Source organism: Somniosus microcephalus, chromosome 32 (assembly GCF_052327205.1).
Source record: "Somniosus microcephalus isolate GS21.2 chromosome 32, FLI_Smic_1.0, whole genome shotgun sequence".
Classification (NCBI taxonomy): domain Eukaryota; kingdom Metazoa; phylum Chordata; class Chondrichthyes; order Squaliformes; family Somniosidae; genus Somniosus; species Somniosus microcephalus.
In genome coordinates, this window is record NC_141018.1 from 15,254,733 (window position 1) to 15,275,905 (window position 21,173).

At 43.0% G+C, this 21,173-nt stretch overlaps 1 protein-coding gene across 1 annotated transcript in view; it reads left to right on the forward strand.

Moving 5' to 3' along the window:
- Positions 1 to 21,173, forward strand: part of LOC147097290 (fibrillin-1-like) — a 465,058-nt gene that overhangs the window by 100,354 nt on the left and 343,531 nt on the right. Inside the window, exon 6 of the mRNA XM_085972115.1 lies at positions 10,209 to 10,406. Within this exon, the coding sequence (XP_085828241.1) occupies positions 10,209 to 10,406 (198 nt within the window). The remainder of the gene's footprint in view (positions 1 to 10,208; positions 10,407 to 21,173) is intronic.

Genomic DNA, 21,173 nt, shown 5'->3' on the forward strand with positions numbered 1-21,173 from the left:
ATGTACAAATCACAGTTGGGACAAAAGTTGTACATTACCAGTTTAAGTAATTATTTATAAAACTGTCACCTACTGGGGTGAGCTAAATACATAATAAATAGTGATGCAGTTTACATAACATAAGAAATAGGAGCAGGAGTAGGCCATTTGGCCCCTCTAGCCTACTTCGCCATTCAATAATTCATGGCTGATCTGATCTTGGCCTCAACTCCCCCGCTCCCCATAAACCTTAACTCCCCTGTAGCTCAAATATCTGTCTTATCTCCACCTTGAATATATTCAATGACTCCGCCTCCACAGCTCTCTGGGGTAGAGAACTCCAAAGATTCACGACCCTCTGAAAGAAGAAATTCCTCCTCATCTCCGTTTTAAATGGGTGACCCCTTATTGTTAAACTATGCCCCCTAGTTCTAGATTCCCCCACGAGGGGAAACATCCTTCCTGCATCTACCCTGTCAAATTCCCTCAGAATCTTTTATGTTTCAATAAGATCACCTCTCATTCTTCTAAACTCCAATGAGTATAGGCCCAACCTGATCAACCTTTCTTCATAAGACAACCCCTTCACCTCAGGAACTTTCTCTGAACTTCCTCCAATGCAAGTATATCCCTCCTTAAATAAGGAGACCAAAACTGCACGCAGTACTCCAGATGTGGTCTCACCAGCGCCCTGAACAGTTGTAGCAAGACTTCCCTACTTTTATACTCCATCCCCCTTGCAATAAGGGCTAACATTCCATTTGCCTTCCTAATTACTTGCTGTACCTGCATGCTAACTTTTTGTGTTTCATGTACGAGGACCCCAGATCCCTCTGTACCGCAGCATTTTGTAGTCTCTCTCCATTTAAATAATAATTTGCTTTTTTATTCTTCCTACCAAAGTGAATAACCTTACATTTCCCACATTATACTCCATTGCCAAATGTTTGCCCACTCACTTAACCTATCTATATCCCTTTGCAGACTCTTGGGCCGGGATCCTACCTGAAGAGGCGTGTTGGGGGCGGGACTGCTGCCTTTTGGGTTCTAGTCCCGCCCCCAGCGACGTCTGACGCACAGACGCTATTTTGCGTAAATTGGCCTTGTTAAGCCCGCCCTGCGGGCTTGCCGGCCAATTAAGAGAAAGCCGGTGTCAAATGACGTCAGTTGATGACGTGTCATCTGCCGGTTTTCTTAAAGGGGCCAGCACCATTTCTTTTTGACAGATTATTTTTTCAATGTTTGACAGCATTGAGGTGCTGCAAACACTGACAATCACTGTACAAAGGTGAGCCCTTGCACCCAGGCTCTCCAGTGACTCTCTCCTTAGGCTAAAACAGATGACAGCTGCAGGTGAGGTTACAGAAGCGATCTGTCACTGGTGAGAGAGGTTCTCCCAATGAGGTGGGACTACACGAACACTTCAAAGCTTGTCGCGTACAGAAAATTCTAAACACATTAAAAATGACTTTCCCAACATTTTCTTACCTCTGCAACTCACCAGTGTCCCATTGGATCCTTCACACCACTTCTGCAGCTGTCATCTATACACAAACATTACAGTAGACCCACAGCACGCCACACTTACCTTGGCAGGGTTTGCCAACGTCGGGAAGCCTGCAGTAGAAGTGTCAAAATTGGAAAAAGCCTCTTAACTGCCTGTTAACTACCGGTTAACAAGCAGTTAAGTGGCTATAATCCTCTTCCCGCCGCTAGGAGTCGGGTTCCTGTGCAAATCGGGGACCCGACTCCCTGCCAATCTTTTTGATTTTGCCAGCAGTCCCGCCTCCAAACCCGACCGCTGAGCGCCGGCAAAATCGCCCCCTTTGTGTCCTCCTCACAACTTGCTTTCCCACCTATCTTTGTATCATCAGCAAATTTGGCTACAGTACACTCGGTCCCTTCATCCAAATCATTAATATAGATTGTAAATAGCTGAGGCCCCAGCACTGATCCCTGTGGCACCCCACTAGTTACAGCTTGCCAACCTGAAAATGACCCATTTATCCCGACTCTCTGTTTTCTGTTGGTTAGCCAATCCTCTATCCATGCTAATATATTACCCCCAACCTCTTGTCTTGTGCAGTAACCTTTTATGTGGCACCTTATCGAATGCCTTCTGGAAATCCAAATACATTACATCTACTGGCTCCCCTTTATCCACCCTGCTCGTTACATCCTCAAAGAACTCCAGTAAATTTGTCAAACATGATTTCCCTTTCATAAAACCATGTTGATTCTGCTTGATTGTGTTATGATTTTCTAAATGTCCTGCTATTGCTTCCTTAATAATGGATTCCAGCATTTTCCCAATGACAGATGTTAGGCTAACTGGCCTATAGTTTCCTGCTTTCTGTCTCCCTCCTTTCTTGAATAGGGAAGTTACATTTGCAGTTTTCCAATCTGCTGGGACCTCTCCAGAATCCAGGGAATTTTGGTAGATTACAACCAAAGCATCCATTATCTCTGCAGCCACGTTTTTTAAGACCCTAGGATGCAGGCCGTCAGGTCCAGGGGACTTGTTAGCCTTTAGTCCCATTAGTTTGCCTAGTACTTTTTCTGTAGTGATAGTACTTGTTTTAAGTTCCTTCCTCCCTATAGCCCCTTGATTATCAATTATTATTATCTACCGTGAAGACCAATACAAAATATTTGTTCAAAGTCTCTGCCATTTCCCTGTTTCTCATTATTAATTCCCCAGTCTCATCCTCTAAGGGACCAACGTTTACTTTAGCTACTCTCTTCCTTTTATATACCTGTAGAAGCTTAGTCATCCTTTGCTGTTTTCTAAAAATTTCTCAATCCTCTGGCCTACCACTAATCTTTGCAACATTGTATGCCTTTTCTTTCAATTTGATACCATCCTTAACTTCCTTAGTTAGCCACGGATGGTTCATCCTTCTCGTAAAGTCTTTCTTTCTCACTGGAATAAACCTTTGCTGAGAGTTATGAAATATCTCCTTAAATGTCCGCCACTGCTTATCTACCGTCTTACCCTTTAATCTATTTTCCCAGTCCACTTTAGCCAACTCTGTCTTCATACCTTTGTAATTGCCTTTATTTAAGTTTAGGACACTAGTTTCAGACCCAAGTTTCTCACCCTCAAACTGAATTTGAAATTCTAACATGCTATGATCACTCTTCCCTCGAGGATCCTTTACAGTGAGATCATTAATTAATTCTGTCTCATTACACATTACCAGATCTAAAATAGCCTGTTCCCTGGTTGGTTCCACAACATATTGTTCTAAGAAACCATCCCGAATACACTCTATGAACTCGTCCTCAAGGCTACCCTTGCCAATTTGATTTGTCCAATCTATATGAAGATTAAAATTGCCCAAGATTATTGCAGTACCTTTCTTACAAGCCCCCATTATTTCTTGATTTATACTCTATCCTCCAATGTAGCTACTGTTAGGGGGTCTATAGACTACCCCCACCAGTGACTTCTTTCCATTACTATTTCTTATCTCCACCCAAACCTATTCTACATCTTGATCTTCTGAGCCAATATAATTTCTTACCAGTGCACTGATCTCATCCTTTATTAACAGAGCTACCCCACCTCCTTTTCCTTTCCGCTTATCCTTCCGAAATGTCAAATACCCTGAATATTCAGTTCCCAGCCTTGATCACCTTGCAACCAAGTCTCTGTAATAGCTATCAGATCATACCCATTTATTTCTATTTGTGCCATCAACTCATCTATCTTGTTCTTGTTCCGAATGCTGCGCGTATTCAGATAAAGAGCCTTTAATTTTGACTTTTTACCATTTTTCTCTACTCTGACTCTATTTGCTGGTGCACTCTTAAGTTTGTACGCTCTGTCTCTTCCTGTCACACTCTGGTTATCATTACCCCTATCGCTACCCTGCACTATTGCCTTCTCCTTTCTAAATTCCCCTTCACCTGAACCCTCCCGCCACCCCCCCCCCCCCCCCCCCCCCACTATTTAGTTTAAAGCCCTATCTACAGCCCAAGTTATTGGATTTGCCAGGACACTGGTCCCAACATGGTTCGTGAAGTCCGTCCCAATGGAACAGTTCCCTCTTTCCCCAGTACTGGTGCCAGTGTCTCATGAATCAAAACCCATTTCTGCCACACCAATCTTGAGCCACGCATTCAACTCTCTGATCTTATTGATCCTATGCCAATTTGCTCGTGGCTCAGGTAGTAATCCAGAGATGATTACCTTTGTGCTTCTGCTTTTTAATTTGGATCCTAGCTCCTCAAACTCCCTCAGCAGAACCTCGTTCTTAGTCCTACCTATGTCGTTGGTTCCTACATGGACCACGACAACTGGATCCCCCCCCTCCCACTCCAAGTTCCTCTCCAGCCCCAAGCAAATGTCCTTAACCCTGGTACCGGGCAGGTAACACAGCCTTCAGGACTCACACTCTTGGCTGCAGAGAACAGTATCTATCCCCCTAACTATACTGTCCACCACCACTACTACATTTCTTTTTACTCCCCCCCCCCCCCCCCCCCCCCCCCCACCCCCCAAAACTTGAATGGCCCCCTGAACCAGGGTGCTGTGGTCAGTTTGCTCATCCTCCCTGAAGCCCCTGCTCTCGTCCACACAGGCTGCAAGAACCTCGTACCTGTTGAACAAGTGCAAGAGCTGAGGCTCCTCCAATGCTACCTTCTGGATCCCCATACCTGACTCACTCGTAGTCACACCCTCCTGTCCCTGACCACGGACCAAATTTGAAGTATTTATCCTAAGAGGTGTGACTGCCTCCTGGATCAAAGTGTCCAGGTAACTCTTCCCCCCTCCCTGATGCATCGCAGTGTCTGATGCTCGGACTCCAGCTTATCAACTCTGAGCCGAAGTTCCTCGAGCTGCAGACACTTACTGCAGATGTGGTCGCTGTGGATCACACTGGGGTCCACCAGCTCCCACATGCTACAGCTGCAACACATCACCCGCCTTGCTATCTCCATTGTATTTTATTTAACTAATTAGGTTTTCAAGTTTGGAATATCACTTAATTATCTTTGTATAGTTTTGAATCTCAAATCACGGCTCTTAATTTAAACCAATGCCCTAGTTTAGAGAAAAAAGAGAGAAGTACTCACCAAACAATCACTTACCTGCTTTCCTGTGATGTCATACGTTGATTTTTTTTCCTCTTTCATTGGTCCGTTCGCTCCGCAGGCAGCTGCTTCCGCTCTCGGCTTTTTAAAAATCTGCTGCTCCCGCTTTCCTCCTCACAGCTTTCCTGTGACATCACATTTTGATGCTTTTCTTTTCCCCTTCACAGGTCCGTTCGCACCCATTCTCAGTGCTCTTTATACTGCTGCTCCTGCTCTCGGCGCGCTTTATACCGCTGCTCCCGTTCTCGGCGCACTTTGTGCCGCTGCTCTCGCGCTCTTTGTGGCGCTGCTCCCGTGTTCGGCGCTCTTTGTGCCGCTGCTCTCGCGCTCTTTGTGCCACTGCTCCCGCTCTCGGCATTCTTTGTGCCGCTGCTCCCGCTCTCGCCGCTTTTTATACCGCTTGCTCCCGCTCTCGCCGCTCTTTATACCGCTTGCTCCTGCACTCGGTGCTCTTTATACCGCTTGCTCCCGCTCTTGCACTCTTTATACTGCTGGTCACGCTCTCGGCGCTCTTTATACCGCTTGCTCCTGCACTCGGTGCTCTTTATACCGCTTGCTCCCGCTCTTGCACTCTTTATACTGCTGGTCACGCTCTCGGCGCTCTTTGTGCCACTGCTCTCGCGCTCTATACCGCTGCTCCCGCTCTTGGTGCTCTTTGTACCGCTGCTCCTGCTCTTGGCGCTCTTTGTGCCGCTGCTTCTGCTCTCGCGCTCTTTGTACTGCTGCTCCTGCTCTCGGCGCAATTGTGCCGCTGCTCCCGCGCTCGGCGCTCTTTGTGCCGCTGCTCCTGCTCTTTGTGCCGCTGCTCTCGCGCTCTTTGTGCCACTGCCCCCACTCTCGGTGTTCTTTGTGCCGCTGCTCCCGCTCTCGCCGCTTTTTATACCACTTGCTCCCGCTCTTGCACTCTTTATACTGCTGGTCACGCTCTCGGCGCTCTTTGTACCGCTGCTTCTGCTCTCGGCGCTCTTTGTGTCACTTCTCCCGCTTTCGGCGCTCTTTATACCGCTGCTCCCGTTGTCGGCGCTCTTTGTTTCGATATGTACATGCTCACAACTAATTTCCCTGAATACAACAGCTGTATGAAATTAAGTGAAAATGACTTTGTGAATGCACCTGATTGCTGCACAAGAAATTCCCTTGTAGGATTCTTGTGGCTTATAATGTTTCACAACAACAAAAAGTATTACACAGTATTTACAGCACAGAAACAGGCCATGCGGCCCAACAGATCTATGCCAATGTTTATGCTCCACACGAGCCTCCTCCCACCCCTCTTCATCTAACCCCATCAACATATTCTTCTATTTGCTTGCCCATGTTTGGCCTTATGCCATGAGACTTCATGTGGTTTGGAGTCAATGTTGAGGACTCACATAGCCACTCCCTCTCCATAACCACAACTTGCATTTAAATAGCGCATTTAACATAGTAAAATGTCCCAAGGCGCTTCACAGGAGCATTATCAAACAAAATTTGACACCGAGCAACATGAGGAGATATTAGGACAGGTGACCAAAAGCTTGGTCAAAAGAGGTAGGTTTAAGGAGTGTTTTGAAGGAGGAGAGAGAGGTAGAGAGGCGGAGAGGTTTAGGGAGGGGATTTTTTGGATGCATCGTTGGATTTAAACTTTCTAACATGCATTTCTGAAATATAACTTTAATTCTAGTATATTGTGTAATACATTTCACCAAAAGAAAATTTCATTGTTAGCATGTTATTCAGTATGTCCAGTGAAACTGCCTAGAAAACAATCCAAATTGTCATATGATTAGCCCTAACATCTGAACATTGTTGGTTTCTTTTTAGAACTTTGATATGGTCTGTGGTTTTAAGACTGCCTTAAAAACCAAAAAGCATTTCACTGTTTTCAAGGTTTTATATTCTGTAGCAAATTTCAAAATGTGTTTCTGTGACATGTTGGCAGCGCCTAGGTTAACCATTAATTCTATTTTTAATGAGTTGATCCAATATGAAGTGACATCTAATGCTTAGAATCTGGTGTTATTTATTCTGTAGAATATTTGAAATTGTTTAAGAATCATATTGCAATTAAATTTTGGGAAAAAAATCTACCTGGGTTTTTTTGCTTTGGGGAGTCCAGGCAGGAAGTTGGCGGGGCAGATTTTGTGCCTGCCCGACCTACCCACTGCTGACCTTGGAGTATTTTATAGGGTTAGACTCATTTAAATAATTTTAGTGGGGCCCCGGCAGGATTCCTGCATTTTTCATTAGGGGTAGAGATGCACTCCCAGTGTAAGTTGGCCAGGAGTGCAGCGTAAGGCAAGGAAATTCAGTCAGGCCCCAGATATGTTGGGTCCCAGCCCAGGCCAGTTTCTAAAGGGCCCTGGGCTGGATGGAACGTCCGTTGACCAGACTGTTTTCATCCATTGCCAGTTCTCTATTGTCTAGTTTAGTGGAGCTGCTCTTGGTTCCACTCGTCTATTTGATCGTAGCCAGAGTATCTCGAGCAATGGCTTCTTCGCTCATCCATGCACCATCACCTCAAGGGTTTCTGCTACAAATTTGAGTCTGCCAGAGGTATCCACCTAAGCTCAGTGGTGTCAATTGCTCTCTTAAACAGTCAATAGTTCCCTGCCTTTTAACAGAAGTTGACTCCACAGCCCTGTATCTGCTAGTTCCCTGCCTTTTAACGGAAGTTGACTCCACAGCCCTATATCTGCTAGTTCCCTGCCTTTTAACGGAAGTTGACTCCACAGCCCTATATCTGCTAGTTCCCTGCCTTTTAACGGAAGTTGACTCCACAGCCCTGTATCTGCTAGTTCCCTGCCTTTTAACGGAAGTTGACTCCACAGCCCTATATCTGCTAACGCAATTGCAGGACCTGGGAGCGTAACAATGAAACTCATTTGTGATCGGGACCAGATCGCTATGTCTTAAACAGGTTGAACCCCTTTAGTCTCTCCGCTGGTAAATGGAGTTAACACTAGGCGAGGCACCATTTCGTTTATTTCAAAAGCTGCTTTATTCCACAGTCGACAAAACATACAGAACGCTGACTATGATGAGTGTCGCTTGGCACAATCAGTTTAACTTGTGTTCATGTACTATTACAAAAAGAAAGAATACATGCACACTAGCCCACTTGGGCGATTCTTTCTTAATGTGGAAAAATAGATTCACTCTATTATCTGTCCTTCTCATAATACTGAGGTTATTATTTCTCTTTTGTGGTTTTTATGCTGCCAGTGTCCAGCCCTTTTGTTTTGTCTTATAATACTCCTGTGAAGTGCCTTGGGATGTTTTACTACATTTAAGGTGCTATATAAATACAAGTTGTTGTTGTTGCTGCTTTACTCCTTTCACAGCCTTTTTGCTGCCTTGACTGACTTCTGCCGTCTGTATTGCTTCTTAACAAGCCTCCCTTCAGAGACTCGCAGCGATCAGAAGAATTTATCAATACTAAGGTGCTAGATGTCTTCCGCCATGGCCAGACATTGCAAATTAATGGGCCATTGTCTGGGATCTGTGTAAAACAACTGGCCATTCTGCATTTAAATCACCTGTATCTGCCTATGGCTAGCCAATCCAGTATGTAGCTATCTGAGAAAACTACTGCCTTGCGGCAAACCTCTGCTGAAAGTGCACATTAAAATGGCCTATGTCACTGTCTTTTCGGTGGGGTTAAAAATGGCCACAGAATCTTCCCCTTTTCTTCCTTTTTTATATGCTGCTCCTTGACAGCCTAGTCATTCAGTCTTTGTTCACACTTTCATCTAGCTAACTATTTGGAAGACCAACACCATCATCTTCGGCAGTTGTTACAAACTCCATTCCCTTGCCACCATATCCATTCCCCTCCTCGGCCACTGTCTCTGGCTGAATAGACTGTCTGCAGTCTTGGCACCCTATTTGACCCCAAGTTGAGCATCAGACCCCATATTCTTCCCATCACAAACACTGCCTACTTCCCATTTCCATAAGATTGCCATCTCCACCTCTACCTTGGTACGCCTGCCTCCGAAACGTTTTCTCTGCTTTCCTCTCTACACACTCACTGACTTACTAGATAGTGTTGCTATTAGCATTGGGATCTTGCAATTGTGAAGAGCTTAGTTTTCTTCTTTTTACCTAGATCCAGAGGTGACCAAGTGTATCAGCAACATAATGTACTGTTGCAACGATGTCAATATAAATGTTGGGCCGGAATTTGCGACCCCTATGGGTGCGTACGAGGTGTTGTACGCACCCATAGGGGCTGTGCAAGTGCCGGGTTTAGGCATGCGAAGCGCATGCGCTAAAACCCAGCACTTCCGATCTGTCAAGAATCCTCTTGACAGATTACACGCATGCCTGGGAGAAAGGTCTTCGTGGGCAGAGAGTTCCGCTTTCTGCACAACTTCCGCCTGCTGAAAACCTTTAAAAATCTCACACCTGGTAAAAGCAGGCCCGTTTTTACCAGCATAAGAGTTTAAAAAAAAAAAAAAAAAAAATTTCACTCATTTATAATTTGAAAATACTTTTAAAAAGTTTATTTTTAGCCCCATAAAAAACTTTAATTTTTTTCAAAAAATTACATTTTTGTTTAAAGTATTTAATTTAACGTAATTTTAATTCATTTTAAATGTGATTTAAAAAAAAAATTATTTAATGTTTAACTGTTTTTAAGTGATCCCCATTCATACTTTTGACAGATCGGTGTGTAGATAACTGTCAAAAGTGTGAAGGGGGATTCCCTTCTTTGATTGGTTCCCCATGGCCCACGTGATCCCAGGGACACTTGCGAACCGCATGCGCCCCTGGGATATCTGGGCCTCTGCGCATTTCGTGGAGCAGAGGCCTAGGATCGGAAGTCTCGGGACCTATGGAGCCAGCAGGTAAGTGCGTAGATTTTCTCCGATCAGAGGCATCCGCCCACAGGAAGCCCCCGATCGGAAATTCAGGCCTATTTTATAATGGATATTAATACATTTTGTTAATGGTTCCTTGTTAATGGCTGTTTGTGATTATGTTAAATTAAACAATGTACTCACTAAACAAAGAACAATTTCCTGTAATTGAACTTTCAGGTAAATGCTATAGATATTAGGAAAGAGAATTTTGGGAACTTGTTTTTTAAAATTGCTTTTTTACCATTGTGGTATATTCTAATAGTACATTTTTTATTTTAGATTACAGAACTGGACCATGTTTCACATCAGTAAACAACCAAATGTGCCAAGGGCAACTGACCGGCATTGTCTGCACCAAAACCCTTTGCTGTGCAACAGTTGGACGAGCCTGGGGACATCCCTGTGAGATGTGTCCCGCCCAGCCGCAACCATGTCGTCGTGGCTTTATTCCCAATATCCGAACGGGAGCTTGTCAAGGTAAGAGATGCATTGTTCACATGCAGAGCTGTTGAAATGTAACCAAGCATTAACTTTAATTGAATTAAATTGTTTTCAGTTAGTGTTTCCAAAATAATCTGTGGGAGATGACTGACAAGTTCCTTACTGCGTGGTTCACTAAATTTAAGAAGCAATTGCTCTTGTGAGCATGAGTGACTAGCAGCAACTGTTTTATTGGGATGCCGGAGTGTAGCCACTATTTTATTATTTTAATAAACCAGCGTTTGCCAACACTTCTTATCCCGTAATCATTCTGCTGCTCGTTCATTAACAGCAAACTAAAGGAAATCTCTTCTGATGGAACTGGGTTTTATTTTATTTGCACTGAATTAATCTTGCATGCATTTGGCCAAAATAAATACAGTTTTAAATTATGTTATTGTATGTAATTTTTAAAACAAACGCTTTAAATATAACAAACTTTTTGTATTTTTTATATTAAAATTTACAACGGAAAACCATAACATTAGAAATAATATAAAAACAACTAACAGTACTAACTAACTAACCATAGTAACAATAGGAAGGCAAAAAATGAAATTCCTCTGGAGGAGCGTGTAAATATAGTATAACCATCTCTTGGAAAATAATTCCTTAACTGGTGCTAGAAACAGCACACTTTCCCTATCTTGGTCAGCAAAACTAGCAAGTTTGAATATGAATTGATAGTATAGGAAGGGATTCATGAGAACCCATCAGAAGCAATCAAGCTACTTCAGGAACTGGGAATCCAACATCCGCGGAAGGCAAGACCTGTATGTAAGAAAGGTTATATACGTGGCAAAACATTTTCCTTCATTCACACGGTATGAAAAGATAATTTTTTTCTGCTTTTGTCACTTTCTACACCATTTAAATCCTGACAACACATGTTAACAGGGCAACCTGATAACGTGCCAAGCTGCAGTTAATAGTTCAGTGAGATAATCCATTCCATGGTCCATCGAATCCATGTAAAGATTACCTAATTGACAATGCAATGGGACCTTGTCAGTTAGGTTTCTGGTGATCCCGCTGAATACCAACATTTCCCAGTCTCTCACTATTTAAAAAAAAAAATCTGCTTTTCTATTTTTCCTACCAACCCTGGTTGAATGAGGGATATAGAAGAGCATGCCAGGAGAAACACCAGACGTACCTAAAAATGAGGTGCCAACCTGGTGAAGCTACAACACAGGACTATATGCATGTTAAGCAGTGGAAGCAGAATGCTGTAGACAGAGCTAAGCGATCCTACAACTAACAGATAACATCAAAGCTCTGCAATCCTGCCACATCCAGTCGTGAATGATAATGGACAATTAAACAACTAATGGGAGGAGGCGGCTCCATGAAGTTCCCCATCGTCAATGATGGCAGAGCCCAGCACCTAAGTGAAAAAGACAAGGTTGAAGCGTTTGCAACTATTTTTAGCCAGAAGTGCCAAGTGGATGATCCATCACAGCCTCCTGCTGAGGGCCCCAACATCACAGAAGCCAGTCTTCGGCCAATTCGATTCACTCCATGTGATATTAAGAAATGGCTGAGCGCACTGGATACAGCAAAGGCTATGGATCCCGATAACATCCTGGCAGTAGTGCTGAAGACGTGTGCTCCAGAACTAGCTACGCCTCTAGCCAAGCTGTTCCAGTACAGCTACAACACTGGCATCTACCCGACAAAGTGGAAAATTGCCCAGGTATGTCCTGTTCACAAAAAACATGACGAATCCAATCTGGCCAATTACCGCCCCATCAGTCTAGTCTCAAAATCATTAGTAAAGTGATGGAAGGTGTCGTCGACAGTGCTATCAAGCGCCAGTTACTCACTAATAACCTGCTCACCGATGCTCAGTTTGGGTTCTGCCAGGACCATTCGGCTACAACCCCTTTACAGCCTTGGTCCAAACATGGACAAAAGAGCTGAATTCCAGAGGTGAGATGAGAGTGAGTGCCGTTGACATCAAGGCAGGATTTGACTGAGTGTGGCATCAAGGAGCCTTACTAAAATTGAAGTCAGTGGGAATCAGGGAAAATTCTCCACTGGCCCTAGGACATCGCTGCAGGCTCAGGGAGGTCTCCTAAGCCCAACCATCTTCAGCTGCTTCATCAATGATCTTCCCTCCATCATAAGATGAGAAGTGGGGATGTTTGCTGATGAGTTCAGTTCCATTAGCAACTCCTCAGATAATGAAGCCGTCCGTGCCCGCACTGCAGCAAGACCTGGACAACATTCAGGCTTGGGCTGATAAGGGGCAAGTAACATTCGCGTCACACAAGTGCCAGGCAATGACCATCTCCAACAAGAGACAGTCTAACCACCTTTAATGGCATTACCATCGTCGAATTCCCCACCATGAACATCCTTGGGTGGTCACCATTGACCAGAAAGTTAACTGGACCAGCCACATAAATACAGGTCAGAGGCTGGGTATTCTGCGGCGAGAGACTCACCACCTGATTCCCCAAAGCCTTTCCACGTCTACAAGGCACAAGTCAGGAGTGTGATGGAATACTCTCCACTTGCCTGGATAAGTGCAGCTCTAACAACACTCAAGAAGCTCGACACCATCCAGGACAAAGCAGCCCACTTGATTGGCACCCCATCCACCATCTTAAACATTCACTCCCTCCACCAGCGGCGTACTGTGACTGCAGTGTGTACCATCTACAAGATGCACTGCAGCAACTCGCCAAGGTTTCTTCAACAGCACCTTCCAAACTCGCGACCTCGACCACCTAGGAGGACAAGGGCAGCAGTCGCATGGGAACAACACCCCCTCCAAGTTCGCATCCAAGTAAACACCACCCTGACTTGGAAATATATCACCGTTCCTTCATCGTCACCTGGTCAAAATGCTGGAACTCCCTTCCTAACAGCTCTGTGGGAGTACCTTCACTGCACAGGCTGCAGTGGTTCAAGAAGGCGACTCACCACCACATTCTCAAGGACTATTAGGAATGAGCAATAAATGCTGGCCTTGCCAGTGACGCCCACATCCCGTGATGAATAAAAAAAATATATAAATGCAAGTTCTTTCCTTTCAGTAGAACTGATTCACTGGCATAGGTGAAAGGTCCTGTTTTATTAGAAATTCATTGGCAGCCTCTTTAATGACTTGTACGTTTTTTCAGAAGCTTATTAGAGAATTGACTGTATATCGAAGTATGAAGGCCTTGGTATTTTTAGTTCATATTTGCCCTTCAAATCACAACTTTCTTTTTAAAGTTCAACATTCTGATTACAGGGCAAATGTATTTGTAGTCACAGACGCCATAAATTAATTCTAATAAGGTGAATAAAATTATAGAAACTGATTTTTAAAACGCAACTATTTTTGTAAGATTTGTTCAAAAATACTGCTCACAGGTCATTCTTGTATCTGAAGGCTATTAGTTGTTGTAAGGTATCATACAATTAAAATTTTTGATTGTATCCCACATGGTTCAATGGGTACATGCATAGTTTAGTTTGGTACTGAGCAGTACAGATCTGGAAAGTCCCTAGTTCAATCCTTGGTTAGTTGATCTCAACAGGGATGATTCTTTGAGCACTGCTTTTGCCACAGTTAGGGAGGAGGAAGGGGGAAATTAGATTTGATAGCTGTCCACTTTAACTGCAAGCATGTGACTGTCAGGAGAACAGCTGAGATGTCCCTCTCCCTATCGATAAATATCTTGTTAGCACTCACTGCCTTGGGTCACACATGAAGAATGGCTATTCGTGCAAGGTATACTTAAAACTGCAACCTGCATTAGTATAGCCTTCAGGAGAAGGAGGGAGAAAGTTAGGGGCCTGCTGAGTTTTAAAATTATTCTGTATTCTATAAAGGCTAAATCTTCTGCTAAATCGCAGTACACTCCGGGACACTACTTCCAGGTACAGTGTTTTCAACACACAAATCTGTCCAGTACAACTCAGTATGGGGAATCATGGCAGTGATCCCATGCTGAAAGCACTGTGATTTATTGTGTTGGGCTTGTGTCATCCAGCCTCCAGAACATTTGGATTAATTCCTATTTCATATCAATAACTGATCAAACTAACAGCTAACTAACTCTGAGATAGTGACCCAAGTAATTGAAAAAACTTCAACTTGTGTGTATTTGTGTTCATGAGTAGTCATCAAGGTCAGGGGTATCCGTGAAAGACATTGAAAATATCAAGCTATTCATCCCCAGTGACAGCTACAGTTATTCCTTAGCTGTGAGGTGACTCAAGCAACACAAAGCTTCCACTGCAGTGTATCAGGGTTTAGTTTCCTATATAACAACAGAAAACGCTGGAAAAACTCAGCAGGCCAGGCAGCATCCGTGGAGAGAGAAACAAAGTTAACGTTTCAGGTCGCAGACCTTTCGTCAGAACTGGAAAAAAGCAGGGAATGGAAAGCAAGTTTAGGGGCTGGGAAAAGGGGGAGGGGATGAAAGAACAAAAGGGAAGGTCAGTGATGGGATAGAAAGCAGGAGAGATGAAGAGACATTGAGAGACATTAAGAGATATTCAAGGCGAGAGGAGGTAGTAATGGGACAGGTTAAGGAACAAAGGATGGCTCTGGATGAAGTGTGAATTGCGCTGGCAGAATGAAGAACAGCTGCCATGTGGGAGGGAAGAAAAAAAGGCCAAACAAAAGTTTCCTATAGATATACATAGAGTGTACAGCACAGAAACAGGCCATTCGGCCCAACTGGTCTATGCCGATGTTTATAATCCACACAAGTCTCCTCCCACCCCTCTTCATCTCACCCTATCAGCATAACATGCTATTCCTTTCTCCCTCATGTTTATCTTGTTTCCCCTTAAATACATCTGTGCTATTCACCTCAACTACGCCTTGTGGTAGTGAGATCTACATTCTAACCATTCTCTGAATAAAGAAGTTTCTCTTGAATTCCCTATTGGATTTATTAGTGACTATCTCATATATAGATATATATATATATATAGCTCCTCGTTTTGGTCTCCCCCATAAGTGGAAACATCATCTTAACGTCTTCCCTAATAAATCCTTTTATAATCTTAAAGACCTCTATTAGGTCACCCCTCAGCCTTCTCTTTTCTAGAGAGAAGAGCCCAGCTTGTTCAATATTTCTTGATAGGTATAACCTCTCAGTTCTGGTATCATCCATGTGAATCTTTTTTGCACCTTCTCCATTGCCTCTGCGTCCTTTTTATAATTCGGAGACCAGAACTGTGCGCAGTACTCTGTATCTAACCAAGGTTCTATACAAGTTTAACATAACTTTTCTGCTTTTCAATTCTATCCCTCTAGAAATGAACTCCAGTGAATTGATTGCTTTTTTAATGGCCTTATTAATCTGCAATAGATTTGTGTATCTGTACCCCTAGATAAAATGAATTTTTGTATAATAGTACCTCTGCTATTTCTTCCTTAACTTCTAAAATGTGCAGATGTAATCTAAACAATGTTTGTATCCTAATGGCCTCCGAAGTGTGACAGTGCTTGATTAATGGTACTAGTAAGAAATGTGAATTCCTACTCACTGGGGATTTGCTTGAGACTGTTGAAATTCATTTTCTTAGGGTCATCTGCTAGGGCTTAATTTGATCTCAAGCCCAATGTTGAATGATCTACCAAACTTCACTTCCAAGTAGACCATAAGTAGGAAGGAAACTCTTATAGACTTGATGGTCTACAAAAATATTACCTTAAAATGAAGTGGATTATACATTTTATCACATGAACAGTCAGCGGTAGCACTAGCCAAATTTGGTGAACTTTTCTTCACCCTGTGTTAAACATTTGAACTGCTGGCAAATTTTCTAATTGAAAGCTTTTTAAAAAAAAAGTTAATAATTTGTGCTGATCTCAAGTTTTACACCCTGTTTCACATTTGAATTCCATGTACTGTTGAAAGTGTCATTGTTTATAGTATGTTAAGTCCCATTTGTTTTATTGATCGGCCTATCCAACAATCAGCTGAATGATCCCGTAACGCTCCAACCAATGAGAATGGGCAGGGTAGCTACAATAAATAATTATCAACCTATTACTGTCTAACGTCCTACCTGAGACTCAACTCTACACTTCCACTCCCAAATTTAATTAATTATTTAGAGAATAACAACGTCAGAGTGGAACTTCCTCCAGGGCCTACAGCTCTCTTTGGCCTTCACTTCCTGCCTCTGGAAAAGCTCTGTCTATTCCATATTCCAGTCTTTACCACATGTATCAAGGAGTTTTCCCCTCTAAATTGTTAAGTGACATGAAACTGAACTCACTCCGGCATGAACATTCAAATATTAATCTAAAAGCAATTAAAGACACAACTTAAGTATTTGTATATATCTGAACTAATCAAAACCATCTTTTTTGTTTAAATTATGGAAAATTCTAAATAATGACCTTCAGTGTCTAGCACATGTACTGCACTCTAAGACCATTTGAGGAAACCTTATTTATGCCATAATCCAAGAAAGCATGTAAACGTTACTGAATTGAATAGAAGTCTTAAAATAAATAAAATTATATTGTAATTTAGGTTCCTAAGACTTTTCAGTAAAACATTGTGGGGGATTTTCATTTTCACCACCTGGATGTTAAACATTACCTGGGCAGAGCGCAAAAATGAAAATGTGATGGAGATAATTGCACGCCCCTTACAGACCCAATGGATTTTCATTCCATTTGTTTCAACAGAAGGAAATCAGGCAAGTTGTGTTTCTGGCGTGTGGCCCTACACAGCAGATTTCCCTCTCTCTGATCCACCAAGATGATGCGTAACTCCCAGGCGGTAAAGGTTAAATCAATCTCTCTATCTCTATAAAATTTGTATTACTGTAAAATGGAAAAAAGTGCCTCATTTCTTTTTCCATATCATTGGGAATATAATTTTTAAATTGAACTGATTTTTGACAAAAATTGGGCAGAAGCATTCTATTGCAGTAAATTTGTTTATTAAAAATGGATCTTTTTGATTCATGCAAAGGCTATGAAAAGTCTAAATCAAAATATGACATAGTTTCAGAACTTTGAAATCCAAAATAATGAAAGCATGCAAAATTATGGTTTTGGGTGAACATGACATGCCAAATCTGGAAAAACTTTATCACCCTCAATGTCAAATACCCCAGATTAAATCTATATTATCTCTAACACAAGTCCCCAAACTGTCTAAACTGAGGCCCACTCAGTATAAACTATGCTGCTGATTAGTTCTACCCACAGTGCCTCACGACAGCCTTTGGAAATATTCTGTGCTGCATTTGGCTTCCATTATCATTCCTCCAGCTGTATAAATTCTTTCATTGTCTGTGTGTCTGGTAGGAAATAGGAGGAGGTTAAAGGGGGAAGCTTTCCTAGACTGGTATATTTACTGTTATGATGCATTTGAATTTGGAAAATGGTATATCCGCTTAAAGAGCTATCTTTATATTCAGGGAGTTTGTTTTAATATAACATGTTCGGTATAATAAAACAGATTTAAAGTTGCATTTAACAGCTGTCAGTTTGTCAAGAAATGTCGCACAGAAATTTTGGATTAGGGTTTCTGCAGACAACACACAGAAAATAGTTAAATTGCAAATGTTTAGATCACAATCTATTGAATAAATAGTTCCTGCAGTTAAAATAAAAAGTGCATTCACTCTGATGAGAGTAGAGTGTCTATAATGGACTATTAAATCAGGTGGCACTTAGTAATGGGGTTAAATTTCAGTTACAGAATAATCAAAATTCACATCATCTTAAAATCCAGAGTACAGGATTACAAATTCACAAAGTTTCACACACTTACTTGCCACTAAGAATAAGGATGTAAATCTCAGCCACAATTCCTCTTGACTAAACTCATCCTCAATAGGCTGATGGAAATAAATGCATACTGACTGCTAGGCTAGATTTTCATCAGTTCTACTCAGTTTTGGCTATTCTTCCCATGGGGTGAAAAATTGAAAAGGGGACAGGGACAAAAGAGCTGAATTCCAGAAGTGAGGTGAGAGTGACTGCCCTTGACATCATAGGATTACGTAGGATATACAGCACAGAAACAGGCCATTCGGCCCAACCAGTCCATGCCGGTGTTTATGCTCCGCTCGAGCCTCCTCTCGTCTTTCCTCATCTATCTCTATCAACATAACCCTCTATTCCCTTCTCCCTCGTATGCTTATCTAGCCTCCCCTTAAATGTATCTATACTATTCACTTCAATGGCTCCCTGTGGTAGCAAGTCCCACATTCTCACCACTCTCTGGGTAAAGAAATTTCTTCTGAATTCCCTATTTGATTTCTTGCTGACTATCTTATATTGATGGCCTCTAGTTTTGCTCTTCCCCTTAAGTGGAAATACTCTCTCTCTGTCTACTCTATCAAAACCTTTCATAATTTGCCACTTCGAAGGACAAGGGCAGCAGGTGCATGGGAACACCACCACCTGAAAGATCCCCTCCAAGTCACACACCAGCCTGACTTGGAAATATATCACGTTCCTTTATCTTCACTGGGTCAAAATCCTGGAACTCCCTACCTAACAGCACTGTGGGATTACCATCACCACACGGACTGCAGCGGTTCAAGAAGGAGGCTCACCAGCACCTTCTCGAGGGCAATTAGAGATGGGCAATAAATGCTGGCCTTGCCAGCGACGCCCATATCCCATGAATGAATAAAAAAAAACTCTGCTTTTCGAAGGAAGTAAAGGGGCAAGAACGGAGGGAGGCCACACACCATGGGAGGCATATGGCACCTGCCAGTACCCCACTCCAGAATTTATAGATCACGGCACTCATACCGCCACTTAACCCATAACCAGTGTATGTAGAGATGCACTTCACAAGCACCTAAATAACCGGAAATCTCTCTTACTGGCAAAATTCAGGAGTAGGTTCAGGTAAGTTTTACTTCATATTAGTGGCTGTGTAACCAGGGTTTCTGGATCTGTGGCCATATAACTTGGGTTCCTGCACCTGTTGCCATGCAACAGGGACGCCTGGATCTGTGGCTGTGTACGGGGCTCTCGTACCTTAGTAAGTATACCACTCTGTAATCTGGACTTTTTGATCAACCGGCACCCCGTCAGTGCCGGATAAAAAAGTGTTTCCTGTAATTAATTATTCCCGTGTTGCAACATGACCTGCAGTCCATCTCCACTGTAGGTGTCGCACTGCTAATGATTGTCAAAGTTACCACCAATTTGAATTTTTATGCTACAGTCATTCCAGACTTCCTTGTGGGATATCAATAACATATCTCAATTGGCTATGCATGGTTGCATCAAACAAGTCAGAGATGCATTGTTTTGCTGGTGCAAAACAGCTCATCACCTTCTCCATGAATAATCAGTAGCATTAGGATAGGACACTGTAATTTTACTGATTGGCAGTGTTTGCCAAAGTGTAAGCACAGACTGCTTTTAAGCTCTATAGTGGGTTGTCAACTGCAGATCTGCATGGAGCTACCACATTTCAGAATGGCCTACAGTGCTGCTACGCCATCTGTCATGGTGTGGTTGATGCTGCCAGTAGACTGCTCCAGTTGCCCTGTTGTCATCTGCAAAATTTGGAAGACTGAAGTGGATAGTCTCATGATCTTGGTCCTGAAGCTCTTCAGTAAATGTGTAATGTCTCCTGTTCCACTAGTCAAGTACATATGCCATTTCAACTTCGATCCCCTGCCCCTTCTGGCCACTCATGATACAGGATACAGTGTTTCACTCTGTATCCTTGGGTGGCTATCTCTTGGCTGGTACCTGACGGGAGAAGGAAAATGATAATGTGTTAATGCAATGCCAGTAGGGCTGGAAACGGGGACCTGACAGATCTTTAATATCCGCCTTTGCTGCTTCCTGCTGTGTGACATCTAGAAGAGAGGAGGAGAATTTAAAATGTGTTTCAGTGCAGCAGAGTTCATGTGATTTGAGTAGATAGAGTTACATGAGGTTATCATAATCAAGTTTGCTAAAAGGTTATGTGTGGTCCTATTGCATGAGAAGGAAGAGAAGCAGAATGTGATGAACCTGCAGTTGGCACCTGACCTCTGATTTCTGCTCCTCCTGACTGCCTCCCCAGCTGCTCCAGTGCTTCTTTCTCATACTGGATGGGGGGCTATGGCCAGTCTTCCTTTTGCATTATGGCTGTCTTCTCTGTGAAGAAAAATGTAGACAGTGTTGATGCTTTCTGGTTGCCATGAAATGCCGTCCAACCCATGTCAGCAGGCAGGGCATTATGGGTGGTGACAGGTGCATGAAATAAGCAATTATATATCTATGGGGTCCTTCATGTAAGGCTGTGAGTAGAGGAACACTTGCAGATGAAGGTTAGTAGTATAAAACGCCCCTGTAGAATCTCCTGGATATTAATGCTAAGCTCTTGAAAAACTTCAACATAATGAGGGTTGTTGGTGTCTAGCACAGTGAATTCTTGGAAGGTGTGTCCGATTCTTATTACCTCGTCTGACCTGGTTCATCTTCTAACATTGAATTGCTTTGTGGAGGGCCATAGAGATGGCAGTTATTGTCAGAGCCATCTCCCTCAACTGTGCCTTGGCTGCTTCTTTAGCTGGCCTCCTCCCCTGCATCCCAAATGTGACATTCCTTATCATGACCTGGGCAGTGTAACCTTTAGTTCCGACCCCACCTACAGGAACATAGTCCTGCCAAGGAGTGATCCTGTCCCTGGGTTATGTCAGGCTGATTGATATGACTTGAATCTGCAAATGGAACTGACTGAGGTCAGATCAGGCAGAACACTCTTTCTAGCTAGTGCTCAGGTAGGGTGAAGGGAAAGAGAAAATCAGGGCTTAGATTTCTGCCAA